This window comes from Patagioenas fasciata, chromosome 1, assembly GCF_037038585.1.
Source record: "Patagioenas fasciata isolate bPatFas1 chromosome 1, bPatFas1.hap1, whole genome shotgun sequence".
In the NCBI taxonomy this organism is placed as follows: Eukaryota; Metazoa; Chordata; class Aves; order Columbiformes; family Columbidae; genus Patagioenas; species Patagioenas fasciata.
Window position 1 is genome coordinate 179068342 of NC_092520.1, and position 20766 is coordinate 179089107.

Here is a 20766-nt window from a genome sequence, read left to right on the forward strand (position 1 = left end):
CCTGCAGGAGTCCCAGGTATCTAAATGTGCATGACTACTTCTCTGAGATTAGCATAAAGCCTTACCTCATCAGTTCTCTAGTAATCACACTTCTACTATTGAAAAAAAACACATACGATTGCTTTGCAAAGAAAACATGGTAGAAAACGATGTATCAACACATTAGAGCAGGGAATGCCAGGATTTGAGCTTATCCCCAAATGTCTTGCAAGCTTATTATACCAACTTTCAAGGTACATACTTAAGGAAAGACAATTTCTCTGTGCTCCATCCTATACAGAAAGATGGAACCCAGAACTGCTCTGAGCACACAAAGGTGAATCAACAGTTGTACATCTAGTTGCAGAAGGAAACTGCTCTTACCCTTCACCTAATACTTACTGTTGGCTCCCACATCCTCAGCTACTCCAGAACCTCTCATTCTCAGGTATGTGAATCCCAGTATCAGAAAGAACAAGCATGCAGCAGTTAACAGGAACATTGACAGGTAATGTGCACTGAAGCCTCCAGTGGTGGATACCTCCTCTCTTTTGAACTGTTGGAGAAGCTCCTCCTCGGGCTCCGAGAGATTCTTCTTGTAGGTGTTTTTCAGGTAGGTATGATTTGAACCCGTATGATTGGAGTGGTTGAGTCTAAGGGAGGAGGTGGTTCCACCCGGGGGAAGGCTGTTAGTAGCTGAATAGATCCTGGATTCAACGTTATAGCTACCAACAGCACCGCTGAGAACATGATTATTGGTCGTTTTCCTAATGGTGCCTGGAGGGTCAGTGATTTTACTGCTGTCCACGTCCGTGAGCGGTGGCGGCAGCAACAATACTGTTGGGGATTTTTTTGGTAAGCCAATGCGGTATCTAGGGCTGGGAGGACTAGAGTCCAGATTTTCGCATCCTCCTCCCCCCGCCGCCTCCTCCTGATTTCTGCCCCTGTCTAGACTCCCGGCAGCAGACGCCTCCGCCGCCGCCCTGTCATTCGTTACGATTACACCAGCACCACAGCCTCCGCCAGCCCTTTCTTGGCCCGTCTCCATCACGCCAGCACCGGCTGCAGCACATTTGCTTGTTATGAATGGAGCAGGAGACTTGCTGAGGCTCCTTCTGGGCCGGCGAACTGCAGACTCCTCCTTCGGTACCTGCTGCTTGGACCTCGCCTCCTCCTCCGAGTCAGAGTACTTGTCCCTGCTGCCGCCGTAGGAGAGGAGACGGTTACCGTTCACGGTCCGGTTCTTCCACCGCTGCTGCTGCTCGCTCTCCTCCTCCTCCTCCTCCTCCTCTTCGTCGTCCTCTCCCCCGTCCTCCTCGCCGTCCCCGGGCTCCCGCACGCCCAGAGCTCCCGCCGGTCTCCTGGCCGCCGCCCCCCACCAGGCGTTGGGCTTCCGCCGGGCCGCCTCCTCCGAGGGGGAGCTGCTACTCACGCCACAGGCGCCGTGGGGGGCGGCGGGCCTCGGGCCGCGGAAGAGGGCTGAAGCCCGCTCCCTCCTGCCGCTGGCGCCGGCCTGGCTCCGGGGACTGGTTTCCACATCCGACTCGTCCGAGCTGAAGCCCAGCAGCACTTTGCCGCCCCCGGCAGGGGGTGCTGCGCGGCTCCGGCCGCTCCCGGCGGCAGCCCCGGGGAGGTAGGGGTGCTCGGCGCCCACCAGCCGCGCGCCCACGCCCGGGGCTGCTCGCCCGGGGCCGCCGCCGCCCGGCGCCGCTCCGGCCCCCGTGTTATTGTTGTTGCTGTTCCGGGTCTTGTTGGCGCCGCCGCGGGCCCCGGCCCGCTCATCCTCGCGCAGCTTTTTCAGCTTCTTCAGGTAGACGGGCCGGGTGCTCTCGGTGACCGGCCCCGGAGAGAAGCCGAAGCGCCTGAGCTCCGAGAACAGCTCCTCGTCCGTGAGCTGCGCGGCCGTCGCCATTTTCCGATCCCCCGCCGCCGCGGCGTTTCCTACCCACGCGCCGCGCTCCCCGCCGGAACTGACGCGTGCGCACTCGGCTGTGGCCTAGACCTGCCTGTCACCCCGCGGTGCCGCCCGCCGGGGCAGACGGGGGAAGGGGGCGGGGGGGCGGGGCCGCGCGGCGCCGGCGGCCCCTCCCCCACCCCGCCGCCCGGTGACGGCTGGCGCGCGGGGCGCTGGTCGCGTCGCTCCTTGCGCTGCGGTGGCGGGGGCGGGGGCGGCTGGACGAGTCCCCTGCGCGTGCCCTGCGCGTCCCCTCCGCGTCCCTTCCGCCGCCGGGAGGGGGCCTGAGGCGGGGATCCCCGGCCTGAGGCCCGCACCCCGCAACTCGGGCGGAGCCTGCGGGAGGCCTCCTCGCCGGCGGTTCGGGGAGTCGCGCCGTGCGTATCGCCCGCGGGCCTGGGGGCGGCGGAGTCCCAGGTGCGAGAGGTAGAGGCGGCTGGGATGTTGGAGGTCGGGTTTGGAGCACTGTTATGCACGGCTTTAAATAGACATTAAAACGGGGAATTGCTTGAGAGAGTCCAGCGCAGAGCCACGAAGATGATTAAGGCAGTGGAGCATCTCCCTTAAGAGGAAGGGCTGAGGAAGCTGGGGCTCTTTAGCTTGGAGGAGACTGAGGGGTGACTTCATTAATGTTCATAAATATTATAAAATATATAGAGGGTGAGTGTCAGGAGCATGGAGCCAGGCTCTCCTCGGTGACAACCAACGAATAGACAAGGGGCAATGGGTGCAAACTGGAACACGGGAGGTTCCATTTAAATTTGAGAAGAAACTTCTTCACGGTGAGGGTGACAGAACACTGGAACAGGCTGCCCAGGGCGGTTGTGGAGTCTCCTTCTCTGGAGACATTCAAAACCCGCCTGGACACATTCCTGTGTAACCTCATCTAGGTGTTCCTGCTCCAGCGGGGGGATTGGACTAGATGATCTTTCAAGGACCCTTCCAATCCCAGACATTCTGTGATTATGTGATTCTGTAAAATGTGTGTGCTAGCTGGATGTCAGATAATTTGGGGATAAACTGCAGTGAGAGGTGTCAGACCGAACACCCTTTAACACCAGTTCCAGGTTACGAATTTAGCCTCACAGTGGCTGAAGAAATCCAGAGAGCCTATGGGTGCACTATCAGGCCCTTCACAAAGGTGGCAGGCGGTGTGCTGGGTGAACTTTCCTCTTTCAGAAGCCTGGCATCAGGACAAGGCAGCTGTGAGGAGATGGATGGAGTGTAAGGGGTTGAACGCTCTGGGAAGGTGCGTTCTCATGGCCAGTGGTTGAGCACCACCCTCAATAAGTTTTTAATTGGGTTTAATTTGCTCTTTTCTCTGGGAAAAGATGGTCTTTCAGATACATTACAGTTGAAACTATCACTGTAACTATACACAGAAATGTCTGCTTGTCACAATGCTTGTGCCAATATAAAGAGATGGCATACTGGCGTTCCTCAGAGCAGGAGGTGTGTACTGGTGCTCCAGATTGCCCCTTCGGCCACAGAACTGACAGACCTCATGCAGAGGCTTCAATATCTTCTTCTGACCAGTGTGTCTGTACCCATCAATCCTGAATGACAAAACCATGGACTTACCTACTGCTTATTGCATCATAAATGCAAGAGGTTGCGTTTCCATTTTGACCTATCTCTGACCGGCCTTCTAACACCATGTGCAGAAGTGGTTCAGAAACAAGATCCCACTGCAGGAACAGTTGTACATTCCCCCTCACAACCTGCTGCAGTGAGGGCAGCATGGATGTGCCCTGCTAATGTCAAAACTGAAGTTACTAATCTTGTTATCGAGGAACATTTGCAGAGCAGGAGCTCAGGTGGCTGTGAGGCAGCTATGTGCCAAAGATCACGCCAGGTATACAGAGGTAGAAGAGTGGCTTAAAGCCATCTTTCCTGATGATGGTGATGATGGTGAATGGTGATGATTAACTTGTGTATCCCAGCGTCCATTTCTGACCAGCAATGCCTGGGAATGCAGAATGTGTCCTGTTGTTCATCTAAGCCTCCTTTAACACAACTCTTCTGAGCCTGAGAAGCACTGGACAAGCGTCTGTATTACAGGTGTGCGCTACATGGCACCATGGTGCACAACCTCCTCCTCGTTTCCCTGGCAGAGGAACCATTTCATATACAGCAGTATTGTGCATTGGAGCAATGCACGAATTCCAGCTGTAAGGAAGGTTACACTCAACGTGAACTTCATTGCACATTAAACCGCTAACATAAATGCACCTGTTCTGACCTATCTCCCAATCTGTAGTAGCTGATTGTTATCCCACTTGCCATGAGAAATGCTTCCAACATTCCACTCCTCCTCAGTGAGAAACAACCACACCTTATAGAATGTCATAGAATCAGAGAATAGTTGGGTTGGAAGGGACCTTGAAAGTCATCTAGTCCAACCCCACTGCAATGAGTAGGGACATCTTCAACTAGATCAGGTTGCTCAGAGTCCCGTCCAGCCTGACTTTGAATGTTTCCAGAGATGGGGCATCTGCCGCCTCTCTGGGCAATCTGTGCCAGTGTTTCACCACCCTCGTAAAACATGTCTTCCTCATATCTAGTCTAAATCTCCCCTCTTTCAGTTTAAAACCATTACCCCTTGTCCTGTCACAACAGACCCTGCTAAGAAGTCCATCTTCATCTTATAGGCCTCTTTAAGTACTGAAAGGCTGCAATAATGTCTCCCTGGGTCCTTCTCCAGGCTGAAAACCCCAACTCTCTCAGCTTTTCCTCATAGGAGAGGTGTTCCATCCATCTGATCATCTTCATGACCCTCCTCTGGACTTACTCCAACAGGTCCATGCCCTTCTTATTTTGGGGGCTCCAGAGCTGGACACAGTATTTCAGGTGGGGCCTCACCAGAGCAGAAGGGGAGAATCACTTCCCTCAGCCTGCTGGCCACACTTCTTTTGATGAAGCCCAGGATACATTTGGCCTTCTGGATCACAAGTGTACATTGTGGGCTCATGTCCAGCTTTTCATCCACTAGTACTCCCAAGTCCTCCTCCAAAGGGCTGCTCTTGATCCCTCCATCCCCCAGCCTGTGTTGATACTGGGGGTTGCCCCAAGCCAGGTGCTGAACCTTGTACTTGGCCTTGTTGAACCTCATGAGATTTGCATGGGCCCGCTTCTCAAGCTTCTCCAGGTCCCTCTGGATGGCATCCCGTCCCTCAGGCCTGTCAACTGTACCACTCATCTTGGTGTTATCTGCAAACTTGCTGAGGGTGCACTTGATCCCACTGTCTATGTCATTGATGTACACATTAAACAGTACTTGTCCCACTACAGACCTCTGAGAGACACCACTTGTCACTGGTGTCCATCCAGATATTGAGCCATTGACCACTACTCGTTCAATGCGACCATCCAACCAGTTCCTCATCCACCAAACAGTCCACCATCAAATCCATCTCTCCAATTTAGAGATAAGAACATTGTCAGAGACTGTGTCAAAGGCCTTATGGACATCCAGATAGATGACATCCATAGCTCTTCCCTTGTCCACTGATGTAGTCACTCTGTGAGGGAGGATACACTGTCTTTGACCTTCCTTTTTCTGACTGACATATCTATAGAAGCACTTTTTACTATTCTTTGCATCCCTTGCCAAGTTCAGCTCCAGCAGTGCCTTGGCCTTCCTGACCCCATCTCTACACAACTGGGCAGTGTCCCTATGTTCCTCTCAGGATACCTGTCCCTGCTGGCACTGCCTGTGCATTTCCTTCTTGCCCTTTAGTTTGACCAGTAGGTCTCAACCCAGCCATGCCAGTGTCTTCCTTTCCCAGTTTCTTACACCTGGGGATCAAGAGCTCTTGCGCTCAGTGGAAAGTGTCCTTAAAGATCTGCCAGATATTTTGGATACATGTTTGAGTATGCCCCTTCACATTCAGTGCTTGCCTCTGTCTGCCTGTGGCACTGGCCAAACCAAGAGCAGTCAGTCCCAGATCAGATACCACTCTGACAAGTGCACTTCTGGCTAACAACCTCTTAGATACCTTCCTTCTACTAGAAGAATGCATGCTGTCCTACAAGAGTTGAAAGTCCTATTCTTACCAATATAACTCATATCTTCTGTCTGTTTATTACAGCAAGAGCATGAGTTAGTTTATAAAACTGTTTACTTAGCAGCAGGAGGGCAGTAAATACTGTAAATTGTTAATAATTGAATCATCTGCAAAACTATAGCACGTAGATACACACAACAGCTGACTGAAAAGTCTGCATATTCCAAGTCACGCTTTAAAATTGGTGTGCCAAAATATTTTGAAATGTTTCAAAAATATATCTTCTGGTTGATACTGAAGTAAGGGTATTTCCACTACTGATCCAAAATCTCCCCACTTCTTTAATAGTATACATTAGAATCAATAATGTCCATTCCTCATCAGTATCAATACCTCCACCTAGTACATTTTTAGGTAGATAGTGAAAGCAGATACTTTTTTAAAGGTAAATGTGGACTGCAGGGAGTGTGGAGACTGTTCTTCATCAGGAAAAAAATGGTTGTTTTTTTTTTTTGAATAAGACATTTTGGTTTATATTTTCCATCTCATCCTTGAAGGACTGGTGCTCTCAGGAAGCTGCCAGTTCTGCATTGTGTTAAAAGGTGGTGTTCAGGAATTTAGCAACCATACTTCGGTCAGCCTCATTTGGACTAGGATTTAAAGTTGTATTTTTATACCTCTTTTACTGTTTTTCCCCAATTCCAAGTTTGTGTGATGTTTATGCATTTTTATAGGTACTTAAAATCTGTTAATGACAGCTGTCTTTCTAAGGTTAGCAGGTCTCTTACTGCAACTTTCTCTGGTGACTAATGCAACCCAGTCTCTATATAACTCACTGTTGCATACCTGAAGCATTTAGAAATCATGCATCACATCTAAAAGAAAAATGCTCCTCTTGTAAAACTCACAATATTGTAAATACTGGTGTAATTTCATTTACCTTTTGATTTTTGAGCCTTAGGGAATGCTCAAATCACATTCACATTCTGTTATGAATATGATGTTAATAAACATGAATGTTAATGAAGAGTAGGAATGTGCTTTCGCTTTATTTTTTAATAAAAGTGGAGACTCTCACACAATCCCAGAACTGCAGGAACTAGTACAGTTACTCTTAAGACAGTACGCAGAGGCAGAAATCACTCTACACTATGAAAACAAACTGTATTAGTTTACTTTTAAGCATATTTACTCTGATATATCCAGTTGTTTCAGATACTACATGATGAACATGAAATAACATTCTGCTTATAAAACTGAATGGACTTTTTACTAAGTAAACTAGTTTCAAAATATTATAGTTGCTGCCACCATGCTAATTCTGTGTAGACAGACTCACTTACATGTCCCTCTTTTTTAAGTTCTTATTTCTCCTCACTCAGCTGTTGGTCCCTAAAGCCTTCTTGCCCTGTTATCTTGTGTCTCAGAGTGATTGTTGTTAAAAGACTGCTGGATGCTGTAATAGACAATATTAAGTAGGTGACGAATCAGTTGTGTAATTCATTTTCTAAAGCTTTGCAGTAGATTACATCCAGAGTATTTTAAGTTTGAAAAGGAAAAAGCAAAGCTGATCTGGGTGATCAGGCAGGATATTTTTCATATTGGTTCACTTCCTGTGACATACAGAAACTCTGGATAGGTAAAACAAATATTTATGACCCAGAATGGGCAAAGGTACTTCTACATACATATAATGCCTTACCAGCGCAATGTTGGCACAATACACTAGTCTGTCTTTTGAGCAATACACTATCATGGCAATACACTATTCTGTCTTTTTAGCATCTACTTTCCTATTATCAGGTATCCATTTCAAATATTTTCAAGATCTAAGGAATGATAAAAACTAGAGATGCATCCTTAATACTGGGAAAGGATCCTGTCTGTCTGAAATCAACAGAACCCTGAAAACCTGGAGATGCCTCATTTCCTGCATTCCTATACCATTCTTACTTATGGAAATACCTGTGAACAACTTGTAGGATGTGCAGACATGTTGAATCTGCCTGACAAGAATTCTTGATCGTGTCCTAAACAACCTTTAATATAGCTGTAGACATGGCACTCTAGCCTGGGACCTTGTAGTGTTTGGTGGCAACATGAAGAGCAGTGTAGACATAACCACAAAGAGCTCACTGTTTACTCTTACATCCCTCATTTTAATCCAAGGCTAACATCTCAAAAAATTATGTTTATTTCATTCATCTAATAATGTTTAAAAGAAGAGCCATCATTCATGGAACAGGAAAAAATGAAGTTTACATTTTACATTTTCATTTAAGGCTAATTGCCTAATGCATTTATTGTTCCACAAAACTCTAATTTCAGTTTATTCAATGAACAAGCAGGACATAAATAGATACAATAGATAAAAATAATCAAATCAAAGAAGTTCAGAATAGGTCCACAATTGTGCTTTCCATCCATGTCATTAGGCTGCTGCAAAGCACCAAATTCAGTGTGTTCCAAACATTTATTGGTATTCCTGTCTATGCTTGTTTGGCACTTGGAGATCTGACCCATTATCATTGCTTTCTTGTATCTGGCACTGTGCAAACACCAGAGAAGATATTCCCTGTGTCTTGAATACACACTTGCCTCCATTACCTCCCACCTGAACTCCAGGCAAGATGCATAAACCTTAGAAAATCCCACGTTCATATACAAAGCACTTGTACGACTCAGCAGAGCAGACTGCCACAAGCATGACAGTCTCCTGCTCTCAGCTTCTTATTGAGTATTTAATCAACCCTTTTGTTGCAAGTGCTTAGTGATGTGGGCCTGGCATATTTAAAAGATTTCCTTAAGCTGTGCAATTTCCACTGTCAATAACTCCACCCACATAGAAAATTGATCTCATAGAGGAAGGAAGAACTTCCATAACACACCCTCACAGACAACAGGAACAAGGTCCCACTGGCCTAGAGGACTACTGTTTCCCACTCGAAGTACATGCCACGTTTTTATAACTTTGTTTTCTCTTGGAAAAATCCAATATGTTACCCACATCTCCATCTAAAGGCAGCTCTATCCTACCAAAATCAAAGCTGCTGTGTCACATATCATGTGTGACACTCTAGCATGCCCCACACACTCTGGTTGTCTGCCACATGTAGATAACATGGTTGTTTCCTTCAGGGAGAATGATGGACTGAAAGTTTTCCTTCGCCACTGGCTAGATGTCCTCCCTGAACTATTCTGCTAATGACTTCTGCCTCATTGCTTCAGCCTCTGTTCTGTGGGGCATGATGTGGCAGCAAGCCCAACAGTGGACCACGTGCATCCTTTAAAGGTGCTGAACTCAATGTGCCAGGTCACTCAACAAGAAACAGTTGTTCCAAGTGTTTGGGCAGTGCATGGCAGAGCGGACCCGGTTCCACCACTGAAAGGCATCTAAGGAGTCTGTCCTCTGCTCAGGAAAAGGTGACTATAACCCAAATACACGTTCTCCCCCTACTACTCCTCTTAGGTTGACCCGAATGTGAGCAAAGTAAAGTGTTCTTCAGAGCCAGGCTCCTTTGTCAACAGTGCTGAACATCTTGGTTGGAGAATGGAGCTAGCAATGCCAGGAACCTGATGCCCTGGTCCCACAATAGTGTCCTCCAGTTGGCCTATTCTTCTCTCCACATGCTTGTTACAGACCAGAGTTTTGCCTCTCTTCTATGTCAGGCTTCATATAAAGGCAATATCCTTCAAGACCAGGATGTACAATGTAACATCCTGACCAAAAGTGTTATTTAATTTCTCTGACCAGAGATATATCTGACAAGCCACTCTTGGTTATTGTACCTGAACTGGAAAAAAGATGTCCGTTCCTGAACTTGCATTAGAACTGCAGTCCTTTTACTGTAAACTGTTGGACCAGCTCCAAAATTACTTCTGGGAAATCCTCACACCAGCAAAGCCCTCATCTTCTCCCTGCATAGCCAGACAAGAGCAATACTTTCTGCCAAATCTCCAGCTCACGCCCTCATGCTTTTATGACAGTTTGGGCTAGCGTGGAACACATCCATTTTGTTGTAGAGAAGCAGCATAAAAAGGAAAAGGAAAAAACCAACCAACCAACCAAACAAACAAAAAAACCCCACAGAAATACAGAAGTGAGAAGATATAGTAGAAATAGGAGAAAGAGTATCAAAAAGAAGGAAGGTAAGAGGAATAGAAGAAAGCAGAGGCAACAGCAGAAAGTAGTAACATCAAAACACACAATAAATTTAGAGTCAAATACTGAAATGACTGCTTTATACCACATGAGGCTTTGTAGGACAGTGCAGAGATGTTCTTATGAAGAATGCTGGAGGAAATATTTTGAGGAGCTTTATGTGCAAAGGGGATGAGGTGGGGCAGGGGAAATAAAGTGGTTTTTTCAGCTATTCATGCATACTGTGTAGGGAGCAATAGGTGGGGGAGAGAACTCTCATCCACACCATGACTTCATCTGGAGCGCAGACAGTTGTGCTCCAGATGTCTATGGAAAAAGAAAATAGCATTTGCAAAGATGAAGAATTGGGGGCCCATAGCACATAGGTAATGTACCCTATGAGCATCAGAATAGACTTACCACTTTCTGTCATCTATGGACAGAGGTTTACCCTGGCTAAAATTAGTTATTGTGAAAACTTTCTGGGGAAAAATAAACGCAGCAGGAAAAATAAAATATTACCTAATATAACAGTGCATGGATCAAAAAATTCTCTCCTGTGAAGAACCTGTGAGAAAGAATGAACCATCCATGTATATGGCCAATGTACTAGTGGGGGGGTTTCCAGCCAGTTGTGATCTTAAAAAAATGCTTAAATTAAACATGCACTTCAGTGTTAGCAGAATAAAGGACCGAAATTACTCATGTAAGGTCATAAAGAAGATTGTGGCAGAGCTGTAAACTGCGTTAATGTCATGAGAGCATCAGGCAGGAAATGAAGAACCTTGTTCTTTGCTCTTGGCTCTGCCACTGACTTGCTGTGTGGCAAATCGCTTCCTCTTCAGGTGACTCAGTTTTTCCTGTAGGCATATGCAGATAATGATTCATCCTTATAGAAGTCCTTCAAGAATGAAGATGGAAAATGTTATAGAAGAGCGAAGTAGGAATTCCCTTCCACTGTTCTCCACAGCCCATACTTGGTCCTCTTCTTGCTGGATTTTTTGCAAAATGATGTCTTTGTTACTGTGAATGGTATTTGTTTGAGATAATAAAGCTGCAAATTATACAGCAAAAGCATGTGAATGAATTAAATGCTGGCTGATTTATATTATATACTATAAATGAACAGAAGATGTGCTAAAATAAAATTGTGTTGCAGAGTCAGTCACGCAAAAAGTGGAATACCAGTTTGCTACTCATATGTGACTATGTAGTTTAAAAAGCTGTCATAATATAAGCAGAAACAAGGTGGGCATATACTGTTAGACTCTTAGAGGTGTGCTGAAACAGGCACAGATACATTAACTGAATGAGAATGGTTTAGATCATAAAAGGAAGATTATAATTTTAAAGTCCACAATCCTGTTTACAGCAGAGACAAGAAAGCATATAGCAGTTGAAGTAAGGTGCTATAAGAGGACAAAAAGCAGTACAGGCCTTACTTTTTAATTGATACCCAGATAAACTGAATTAACTCTTCTACAAGCTTCAAGAAGTTAAATGGTGAAGATATGCAAACCAGAGTTTTCAAATGAACCTTTTGTAATATGTTGCTTATCTTCCAAGTGTCCAGGTTCAGATATACACAAGACCAATTTTTGGAAATGCTAATAATTCACAAATCTAAACGAAATTAATTGGAAAACCATCTAGAAAAATAGAGGGAAACCTTTCCAGTTAAAAAACTATAATAGCTATTATTAATTATTTGAATGAAAGTTTTCGATATCATACATGCATATTTGCAACCTAGTGTACACCTGCTATTTGTTATAACCACATGATAATCTACAACCAACCAATTAGCCAGCTGTATCTTTAATTAACTAAGATGGTACCTTCAAATTCATGCTTAAATGTACATTTTATATATGCAACTGAGCACAGATAATTTAGAAATGATGTTTCAATTTTATTTATAAAATGTTATAAACCCTCTGGCATTGAGAATATTGTGCAATCTCAGTAAAAACCAATGTCCAATAGGTCTTGAGTATAATTTTGTTTTGCTTTAGCCCAGACAAGTTTTCCATGCTCCTTTATGGATCCTAAGCTCGAGGAAAACTCCATGCCCATTCTTAGATACATCTGGACCTATTTTGATCGCCTGAATGAATATAAATATATGTATGAAGCTGAATTGTTCCACGAAAACAGTAGTTGCTTCAATTGCTTCCATATATTTTTTATGACGCTGTGACATTTATTTTATATCACTGCCTTGTAATTTGCTTTTAGCTTTCATTTATAACATATCTTTGCTTTCCATGGCTTTTTTACTGGCTCTCTCTGGAGCATTTCCTATTTAAATTATCATTTACTGAAACCATGCTTTAGGGCCTATTACTCCTTACTTCTTCCCCTAGGAAACATTTTACTATGCACAGTTCAGCATTTTTTACATCATTTTACGTCATTCATGTTGACATTGTGTTGGCTGTATGAGTTCCCTCATTCATTTTGGTAACTGTGGAAGCCTGAGCCCTTTTAAATCTATCTGCAGTTGTCATTAGGATTTTCTGAAGAACTCATGCCATACAAAAGTCTCTAAATATATGTTGTAGATAATGTATACATCTGAGCACTCTCATTATCCATCTGTTGCTCTCAGAACTCATATTTTACTTCCAACTATTCCGTAATCTCACATTATTTCTTCTCCTTTTGACATCTGGTAGTGCTGTAGTACTGCAACTTATATAATGAATGGATTGCTGAGAATACATAGAAAATCCAGATACTCCATCACTCCCTTCACTGAATCCCTTCCTTCTATGTGTTTCTCTGTTGGATTTATTAGTCTTAGCATGCCCAGTCTGATTCACCTGTTTGGTAATCTCTGTGTGGTACTCAGTACTACATGAACGATGTGATTCAAGAACGTGCTGTGTGTAAAGAACATTAACCTATCAACAAACATGCTATGAGGTTGCAGTTCGCCCTCTGCTTCAGGTGCTGCCTGTGTAGTTTGGAACCAAAAAGGCTCTTGCTTGTTCTCTACAATCTGCCACTTAGGTAAAAATATTTCTGAGTCCTGGCTCTTGAGAAAACCTCCATCTCCAGGAATTAATATGACAAAGAGAAATCCCAGTGTTGAGCTCTCTAAGCAACACAGTCCTCTTGTATGTCACACAGGCACCCATCATCACTACCTGCCATGGACATGAAGTAAGAAGTCCTCTGGAGTGCCTACTGCTTTCAGTAGAAAACCAGCACCAGATGTCTGCAGAGATTCAGAATTCTCTTTCTTTCTCAGGATACCCTATTTTAATTAGATAATTTTCAGAGCTGTCGTTGAGTAAATATGGAAGAACTTTAATACAATTAAAAAGGTTTGTAATTACTGTATTTAATGCCAGGCATGTCATATTCTCTTGCTGATTAGGTCCTCTCATAGTTTTTGAATTTGCCAACACCCTGTCCTTCTGCATCTGTTACTGCATTTCTTCTCTCAGCTTTCCTTTCTGCACACCGAGGATTACAACCCTTGGCATCTAGTTTCTCAGCTCCTTTACCCTTCATTACCAAAGGGACTGAAAAGCCTTTGCTCTTAGTCTAGATGTTTTGATCCTCTGTATCCACTCCCACACGAAACCCTCGTCTTAGTCTGCCCCATACCAAGGCAGCAGAAAGTCCACAAAGATTTTATTCCCTCATCTGGAAGAAATTAAGCTTAGCAAGTCCAATAAACTTTACCAGTAAGAAAACAAAAAGTGGCACAAGAATGCCCAGGGAACAGAGAAATTAAAACTTCTATGGCAGAAAATAATTTGCTGGAGAAGGAATATTCCACAATTGGAGAATGCAAGAGGCCCTAATTGTAAGTTCACTATTTTCATGGTATAGTTCTTTGTTGTTTCCAGTCACCTCAGTGTGTCATTTTTTCCCTCCATCTACCTTTATACAACTCAATATACTTCACTTACTTCTAAATGATGTTATGATTACACAGCTGGAATTGTATTGGGGCATGTCATTATACCTTTGTCTGCTTCCCGTGTAAGCAGAACTACCACAGGTCCTGTCTTTTACTAAAATGGGGGGTGTGAATGGAGCTCCTAAAATGCATTCCTTCTGGGTTTCCTGTGTATATGCTCCCAGCTCTCTGGCTGCATGGTAAGGAGGGCAGCAAAACTAAGGAATTTAAGGGTTTTACTCCAAAGAGAAAAGTAACTGTATTCCCTTTCCTGTAAAACCATGGCAAATAGGCTGTGTTTAAAAAAAAAAAAATAGTGACAGGAAGGAAAGCTGACAAATTAGCAGCTTCACACAATGCCATACTCCTAACACCACCTGAAATTCACGTATGTGAAATGCACAGTCCAGGCAGTCCCGTTCCAAACATGGACTTGACGTTCTGTCATATCTCCTGATGCTGTCAGGAGAGCTGTGCGGTGTGGCTGCGCGGGGCGATGCCTCAGCAGGAGCTGCACAGTCATTCCAGGAAGATGCAAGCATTGAAGATATAGAGTGAGACGGAAATTCTGGGCCCACTAGGTCAATGGCAGTTTTACCACTGTCTTTATTTAGGCTAGGATTGCATCCGTGTGCCTGACTCATATTGTACTGACCCCTTGAACCGTGTCAGGATCCCTGCCCTGCCCATCCTTGCTCCTCTGTCTCCTTGCCAGTTCCAGCATGGGCAAGGTTTGAACTGGAACATGAATGGGGCTGTGTTCCTTTTTCTTTAGCACTATTCAAAGTATTGTGTAGTTTCTCATATAGTATGTCCGGATCCTGCTCTGTGTACTGTACAAAGGCAGCAGGAGAATGCAGTTGCATGGCTGTGCTTCAAAAACCACATAATTTTTGGATTATTTTGTTCTCCCATGCAGTTTAATGCCAGAGGAGAACATATGGCTCAAAGTGATTTTTCCCACTTTACAATTCACATATTCTTTACCATATGTGAGGCATTATTTCATGCTATGGCATATATAATCCCTTCTGTGTCTATTCTTCCCTACTGCAGGGCAGACATTATAAATTTTGTCTTTCCGCTCTTAAGGCACTGTCACTCTGCTGGTCTTTTCAGACATTGGTTGTAGATTTCCATGAACGTTCCTAAAATAGTTTGATGTGCTTTTTTATTATCTCCCTGAGAAATTGTAATGATATCTTTAGTTTTAACTTTGATTCTGTAAGCGCTTAGAGCTTTCTTGCTAGGCAAGTCACAGACCACTTGATCAGTTATGAAAGAAGCTTGCATGATCCCATAGCCACAGAATTTGAGCTTCTAATCTCCAGCGTATGACAGATGCATCAAAGGCTTTGTGGGCAGCCACATTCATCAAAAAATCATATAGCTCTCCTACATTTAATTCCTTTTCAGTGAGCAATATTTATCAAATCTGCCCATTATCTCCTCCAATAGATGTTGATGTTAAACCCTCTGAAGCTGATGTTGCAGGTAAGTAACTTTGATGAAAGAGATAGCTTCCTTTGATACAACACAAGAATAATTTTCTAAAGGATGGGTTTTTGTCAACTGTTATTCATGTTCTCTGTCATTTTTAAGGTAGAAACTTAATTGCATCCACTCTTCTCTCCTTCTTCCCTTTCATTTTACACTTTGCTGAGATCTTCTAGCTTTCTCTCTAAAATCCCACTAAATTCTGTGTTGCTTAGCATGCCACTATGTCCACTAGAGTGGAAGAAATAAATTCCAGTACCTCTTCATAAGATCTAAGATTATTTGTCCCAAACAGGCATAAGCAACTGAGACTGTTGAAAAAGAGCTAAAAGAGTTTATGTAAAAATGGGATAATGAACAGTACTGGTCATCTCAGAGGGTACTGAATCTAACAGACTGAATTACTATAGTTTGCATCTGATGATTCATTGATTTTCCATCTAAGAAGGTGTAATCTTCAACTGAAGTTGCCCCTGCATTTGGGGACATCTAGGGAAAGTAATTCTATTATATGTAATAATGCATGAGGACAGAGTACAGTTCTGTCATGGGCAGGACATTTAGAGAATGTCTCTTTTTTTTTTTCCCTGCTCTGCTACTAACTGCTTCCAATAAGATATTAAATATGCTTCGGGAGTATATTATACTTATCTGCCAAAATGGATAGAAATCAACTAATCAATTCACAGAAATTGTGCATGTAACACATCAATGCATTGTAAGATGGTAGCTAATAACACAGTTGCAGAAAACAAACAATGCCCACTTGATACTTCATTTTCTCCAAACTTTGTGTCATCTGGCCCTGATCTTCTCTGCTGTACTACCCTTTCTAAAGACAAATTATGTATTTTTGTGCTGCCTTTGGGATTACCTGCCTGGATTCTGGGATTCTGTAGACAAGGCTGAAGATCTGATGTCAGGCACCCAGAAATGAAGAACAGAAATGGGTGACTACCTGGGAAAAAAAAGAATGAAGTAACTTGCCTATGGACACACAGGAACATGACAGAAATGAGGACTGGAACATCTCTCTCTGGCTTCTTTAGTGATGTGATCATTTTTACTTCTGCAAAGTCCTGTCTGATTTGCTTTGAAACTTTTCTACTTCAGCAACGAAAGAGGCAACAGCTCTAAAATTAATTGTCTTCTTCAGCCCTAAGCCTGGTTTAAAGCCAGGTCAATTCCATGCTCTCCAATGGATGAACCAGGAATATTGTAGGGAAAGGAACAGAACGGATAATGAACTGTATCATAAGTGATATAGAAGACTTATTTCACTTTTTGGGTGTGTGACATGATCATCTTCAGTGTTGCTTTAACATAGTTTTTAATACTATAATGTAGACTATGTTCTAAAATAAATAATTGGAATGTTACATTCAGAATAACTGAAGCTGGAGCCTGTAATTTCTCATTTCAAATTTCAGAGACTTCAACATATTACAATTCCAGCAAAACTGATTTTTCTAATAAAAATGGTTATATTATTTTTTTCTTCCTGCCAGCTCTTAATGCCAGTTGTTTTGGCCTAACCAGCAAGAATTTCAGGGGATCTAATTCCTACTGAATAAACTTTGGGTTTGCTGAAACTGGCAGGAATTCTGTGATGCACTTCTGAAAATCCTGGTGCAGTTTGGCATCTTTTTCCTTATTTAAATTGTGCAGGTGTTAGTTACCTGAGAATGTTCACCATAAAGAAACAAAGAAATAAAAAAATATATGCACTATTTCTGTACACTTGAGGGGAAGCAGTGTGTAAGACCTTTGAGATGAAAATTGTCGCCTCAGGTGACATTTATGCCCATTACTGTTATTATTTAGGCATTTTCTCCCATCTTTTATATTACTCATAACTGATGATCAAAGGGCATCAGGTACTGACTTACATATCACTCCCTAGGTTTATCATCATTCAAACTCTCCATTCACTCATTCCAAGGCTGCCATCAGGGGGATACAGTCAGTTGCAGACTGCAGGCCACAAATCCACTGTAGATGCATTCCTATGAATGTCAGTGGATCTTGAAGCCACATTCATAATGTAGAGCTGTTTTTGTGTACGTTTTCCTTTTCACTAAACAAAGAAACACAAAAACTTTGCTTTTCCAAGTATATTCCAATTCAATTTCCATAGTGCTCTCAAGTCACTTAAAAAGTGACTATTATTCCCTAAAATATGTCACGTAAATTAGGAGGAAGGGACATTTAAATAAGGGCTCAAGAAGAAATATAACAAGCTTTTACCTAGATTTTCACGTGGAATGCCAGCAGGCAGTACGAACATGAGCTCTACAGCCACATCCTCAATGAATCTCATAGTGGTACAATAGTGCAATAGAGAGAAACTCGAGAGAACACACTGCAGTACAACAGACCATCTCAGCACTAACATGGGGCTCACCTGCGCCTTGATAGATGTTACCAGAGAAGCGACACATAGAGTGCAAACACAGACAGAGGTGTATATGGGCTGGGATTGTCTGTAGATATAAATACATACACACTGAACAGCATTTCAGTCACTACTAACTACTTATTCCTGCAGAGAGTGAGCTGATCGCTACTGCATTTTTTACTCATGAGTTTTTACCATCACAGTTTTGGAAATTATGTTCCCTTCCTTTGCTAGATCTTGAGAAAGACCCTTTGAGGGACAGAGAACAATGTAAATAATTTTATTAGAATATACACAATTTGTATCTGTAATTTAACTCGTTTTAACCTCTTTCTAAAAGCTATATATAGTTCAGATGTTATTTTTCCCCACTACGTTTCTCTTTGGTTGCAAACTTAAAATCGCTTGTATATTTTGAAGCTAAGAAAAAATAATCATATTTAATTCTTAAAATGTAATTTTTTGTGCTTTCTGAAATCAAATCCGTTAGTGATAAATTAAAAACAAGAAAAAAAAGCGCGCTGTTCTTGTATACGTATCTCAAATCTCCACATCATACAATTTTATTTGGCATGGAGTTTTTTTGAACATCTGCGGAAAGTTGTTCTCTCTCTCCCCATTTATCAGATTATTCATGAGAGTCCCTGACAGTCCAGCCCATGGGGATAAGAGCCCCATCAGGTTGCCGGAGCCAGGGGTGCGGCGGGACCCGCGGAGAGCCGCCCTGGGCGGGGGCAAGGAAGGAAAGACGGAAGGAAGGGGGAGCTCTTGCAGCCTTCGCTGCAGCGAGCAGCTCCCGCCGCCCGGGGGCTTGCAGGGGGCGGCTGCGGCCGGCAGATCGCGCCCTCGCACCGGCAGTGCCCCGGGTCCCGCCGCCGCGGAGCCGTCATCCCGGGGCCGCCGTCCAGGGGCCGCTGTCCCGCAGCCGCCGTCCCGGAGCCGGCAGGACAAGGGGAACGCACCGGCTGAGTCCTTTCAGCAGACGGGAAGTGTGAATTCGAGAGCAGCCTCACCCACAGGTAGCCTTCTAACCGTACACAGTCAGCTAGGGGTAAGCACAGGTGAGTGTGTAAGAGAAAACACATTTTTACACAAAATAAATAATAGTAAATAATTACCCATATCTAATAAGGATCTAGAGGTGGGGCGTTTCTGTTACAGTACATATGCTGACTCCAGCTTTTGGAGCCTAAGGTTTTCCGGCTGGGCAGGTTGCTGAGGAACCACCTGAGGATTTAGGACAACTGTGTTCCAGCCTACATTTGCCCGCAAATGTGTTTTTCAGGTAAACTTGTGCAAGTCATTGCCTCTCCGTGCCCCAGCTCCTCATCTCTAAAATGCCATGAAGGTTTGAGGAAAAATGTTTGAAAGCAGTGGGAAGTGTACAGGTGCCTGACCTGTACTTGTATACAGAGAATTTAGAGATGTTTCAATGTTCTGCTTCAAAATTACAGGTTATTTATGAACATATATATACATAAATATACACATATACACAACATGTAAGTGTGCATGTTTCTCTCTAGTAGCCATGTGTGCTGTTCTGGGAAATTTGACAACACAGTCCTGAGCACACAGAACAACAGAAATGAGGGAGAGACACCTACTCTAGGACAGAAACAACAACACAGAAATAGTGGAGTGATCCATTGATGGTGGCAGAAAGTTTCTCAGAAGCAGATGCAAGAAAACTTACAGTACAACATGTGAATGGGAGGGTGAGGTTACTTCATGTGTTGAACCATACATTTTTTGCTTAAAAAAATCACTTACCAGTTTGGCTATGCTCTTTGAATATGAACATGAAAAATGAAGACACAGCTCAGAATTTTTTCTGGGTGTAAGCTGACATGGCAATTGCTGCTCAGATAGACCTGTCTGGAAAAGCAAGACCAACTTCATCCTGTTTCCCATGAGCCGAAGAATCCAGTTTCAGGCAGTTAAACCAGAGGTAACTTTTCCAGTCACATTAACAGTGTGGGATGGAGCACAGCAGCACCCAAGGAAACATTCAGAGGCAGAAAATACCCTCCAGCTCCTTCCAGAACATTACAGACAGAAACTTCAGGGTTTTACTCAAACTTTATCTACTCTGGTTAGTTTTAGCTTTTAGGCTTGTTTTTTCCTTATCTAAGAAATCAGCAAATCGAGAAACTACTTTTTCCTTTAAAAGGCACGATTCTGTTTAAATAACTTTTTGAACAGAACATTTTTTCAGCTTTACTAAGTTTCTACATTCAGTCAGTACTAGTTTCTGTGTAACAGCCAACATTTTAGTGTTTTTCAGACTCGCCACTCTTCTTGAGACCAGACAAATGCAAGGCAAAAGTGTTTTCTCTCTTTAGAGTACTGTCACATTACCTGTGCAGTTCGCTAGGGTTGGGAAGAGCTGTCCCTGCTGTGCTGTGGGGCTGATGGCTCACTCTGCCGTCTGGCCTGCCAGTACGGGCGGCCAGCTTGCCCAGCTTCACTGGATCCAACTGAGAGCCCTTACCCAACTGTACCCACATGCCGTTTTGGTGGTGCTTCCCCAACCCCTAACTCAAACGCCGCATGTACCAGGTGACTGCAGCGTACAAAGCTAGTTTCTTCATGCAGACATGAGTGTCTCCGACCATGCTTTTGTGGCTATGGTGGTGCCAGGGTGAACACCGTGGGGTGAACACCGGGAGATGGCCAGAACACACAGCACCTCATGCACAGCATATGCCGGGCACGACGACCCCGTGGCACGTCTCCCGTGATAGAAGAGGTGTCAGTCACCCACCGTGTCCCAGCACTCGGCTCTGGCTGCGCGGGAGCGGGCGGCCCTCTGCAGCTGCGGGGGGGCGGACGGTTGACCGCCCAACTGCACCGTCGCTACCCGTTGCCCCG

At 44.0% G+C, this 20766-nt stretch overlaps 1 protein-coding gene across 2 annotated transcripts in view; it reads right to left on the reverse strand.

Moving 5' to 3' along the window:
- Positions 1-1969, reverse strand: part of LEMD3 (LEM domain containing 3) — a 48923-nt gene extending 46954 nt beyond the window's left edge. The window contains exon 1 of one of the 2 annotated variants that reach the window (XM_071802489.1): positions 382-1969. In XM_071802489.1, coding sequence (XP_071658590.1) covers positions 382-1891 — 1510 coding nt within the window. In that variant the 5' untranslated portion in view covers positions 1892-1969. The remainder of the gene's footprint in view (positions 1-381) is intronic. The other variant, XM_065842549.2, reaches the window with a different exon arrangement.
- Between the last annotated feature and the right edge of the window lie 18797 nt (positions 1970-20766).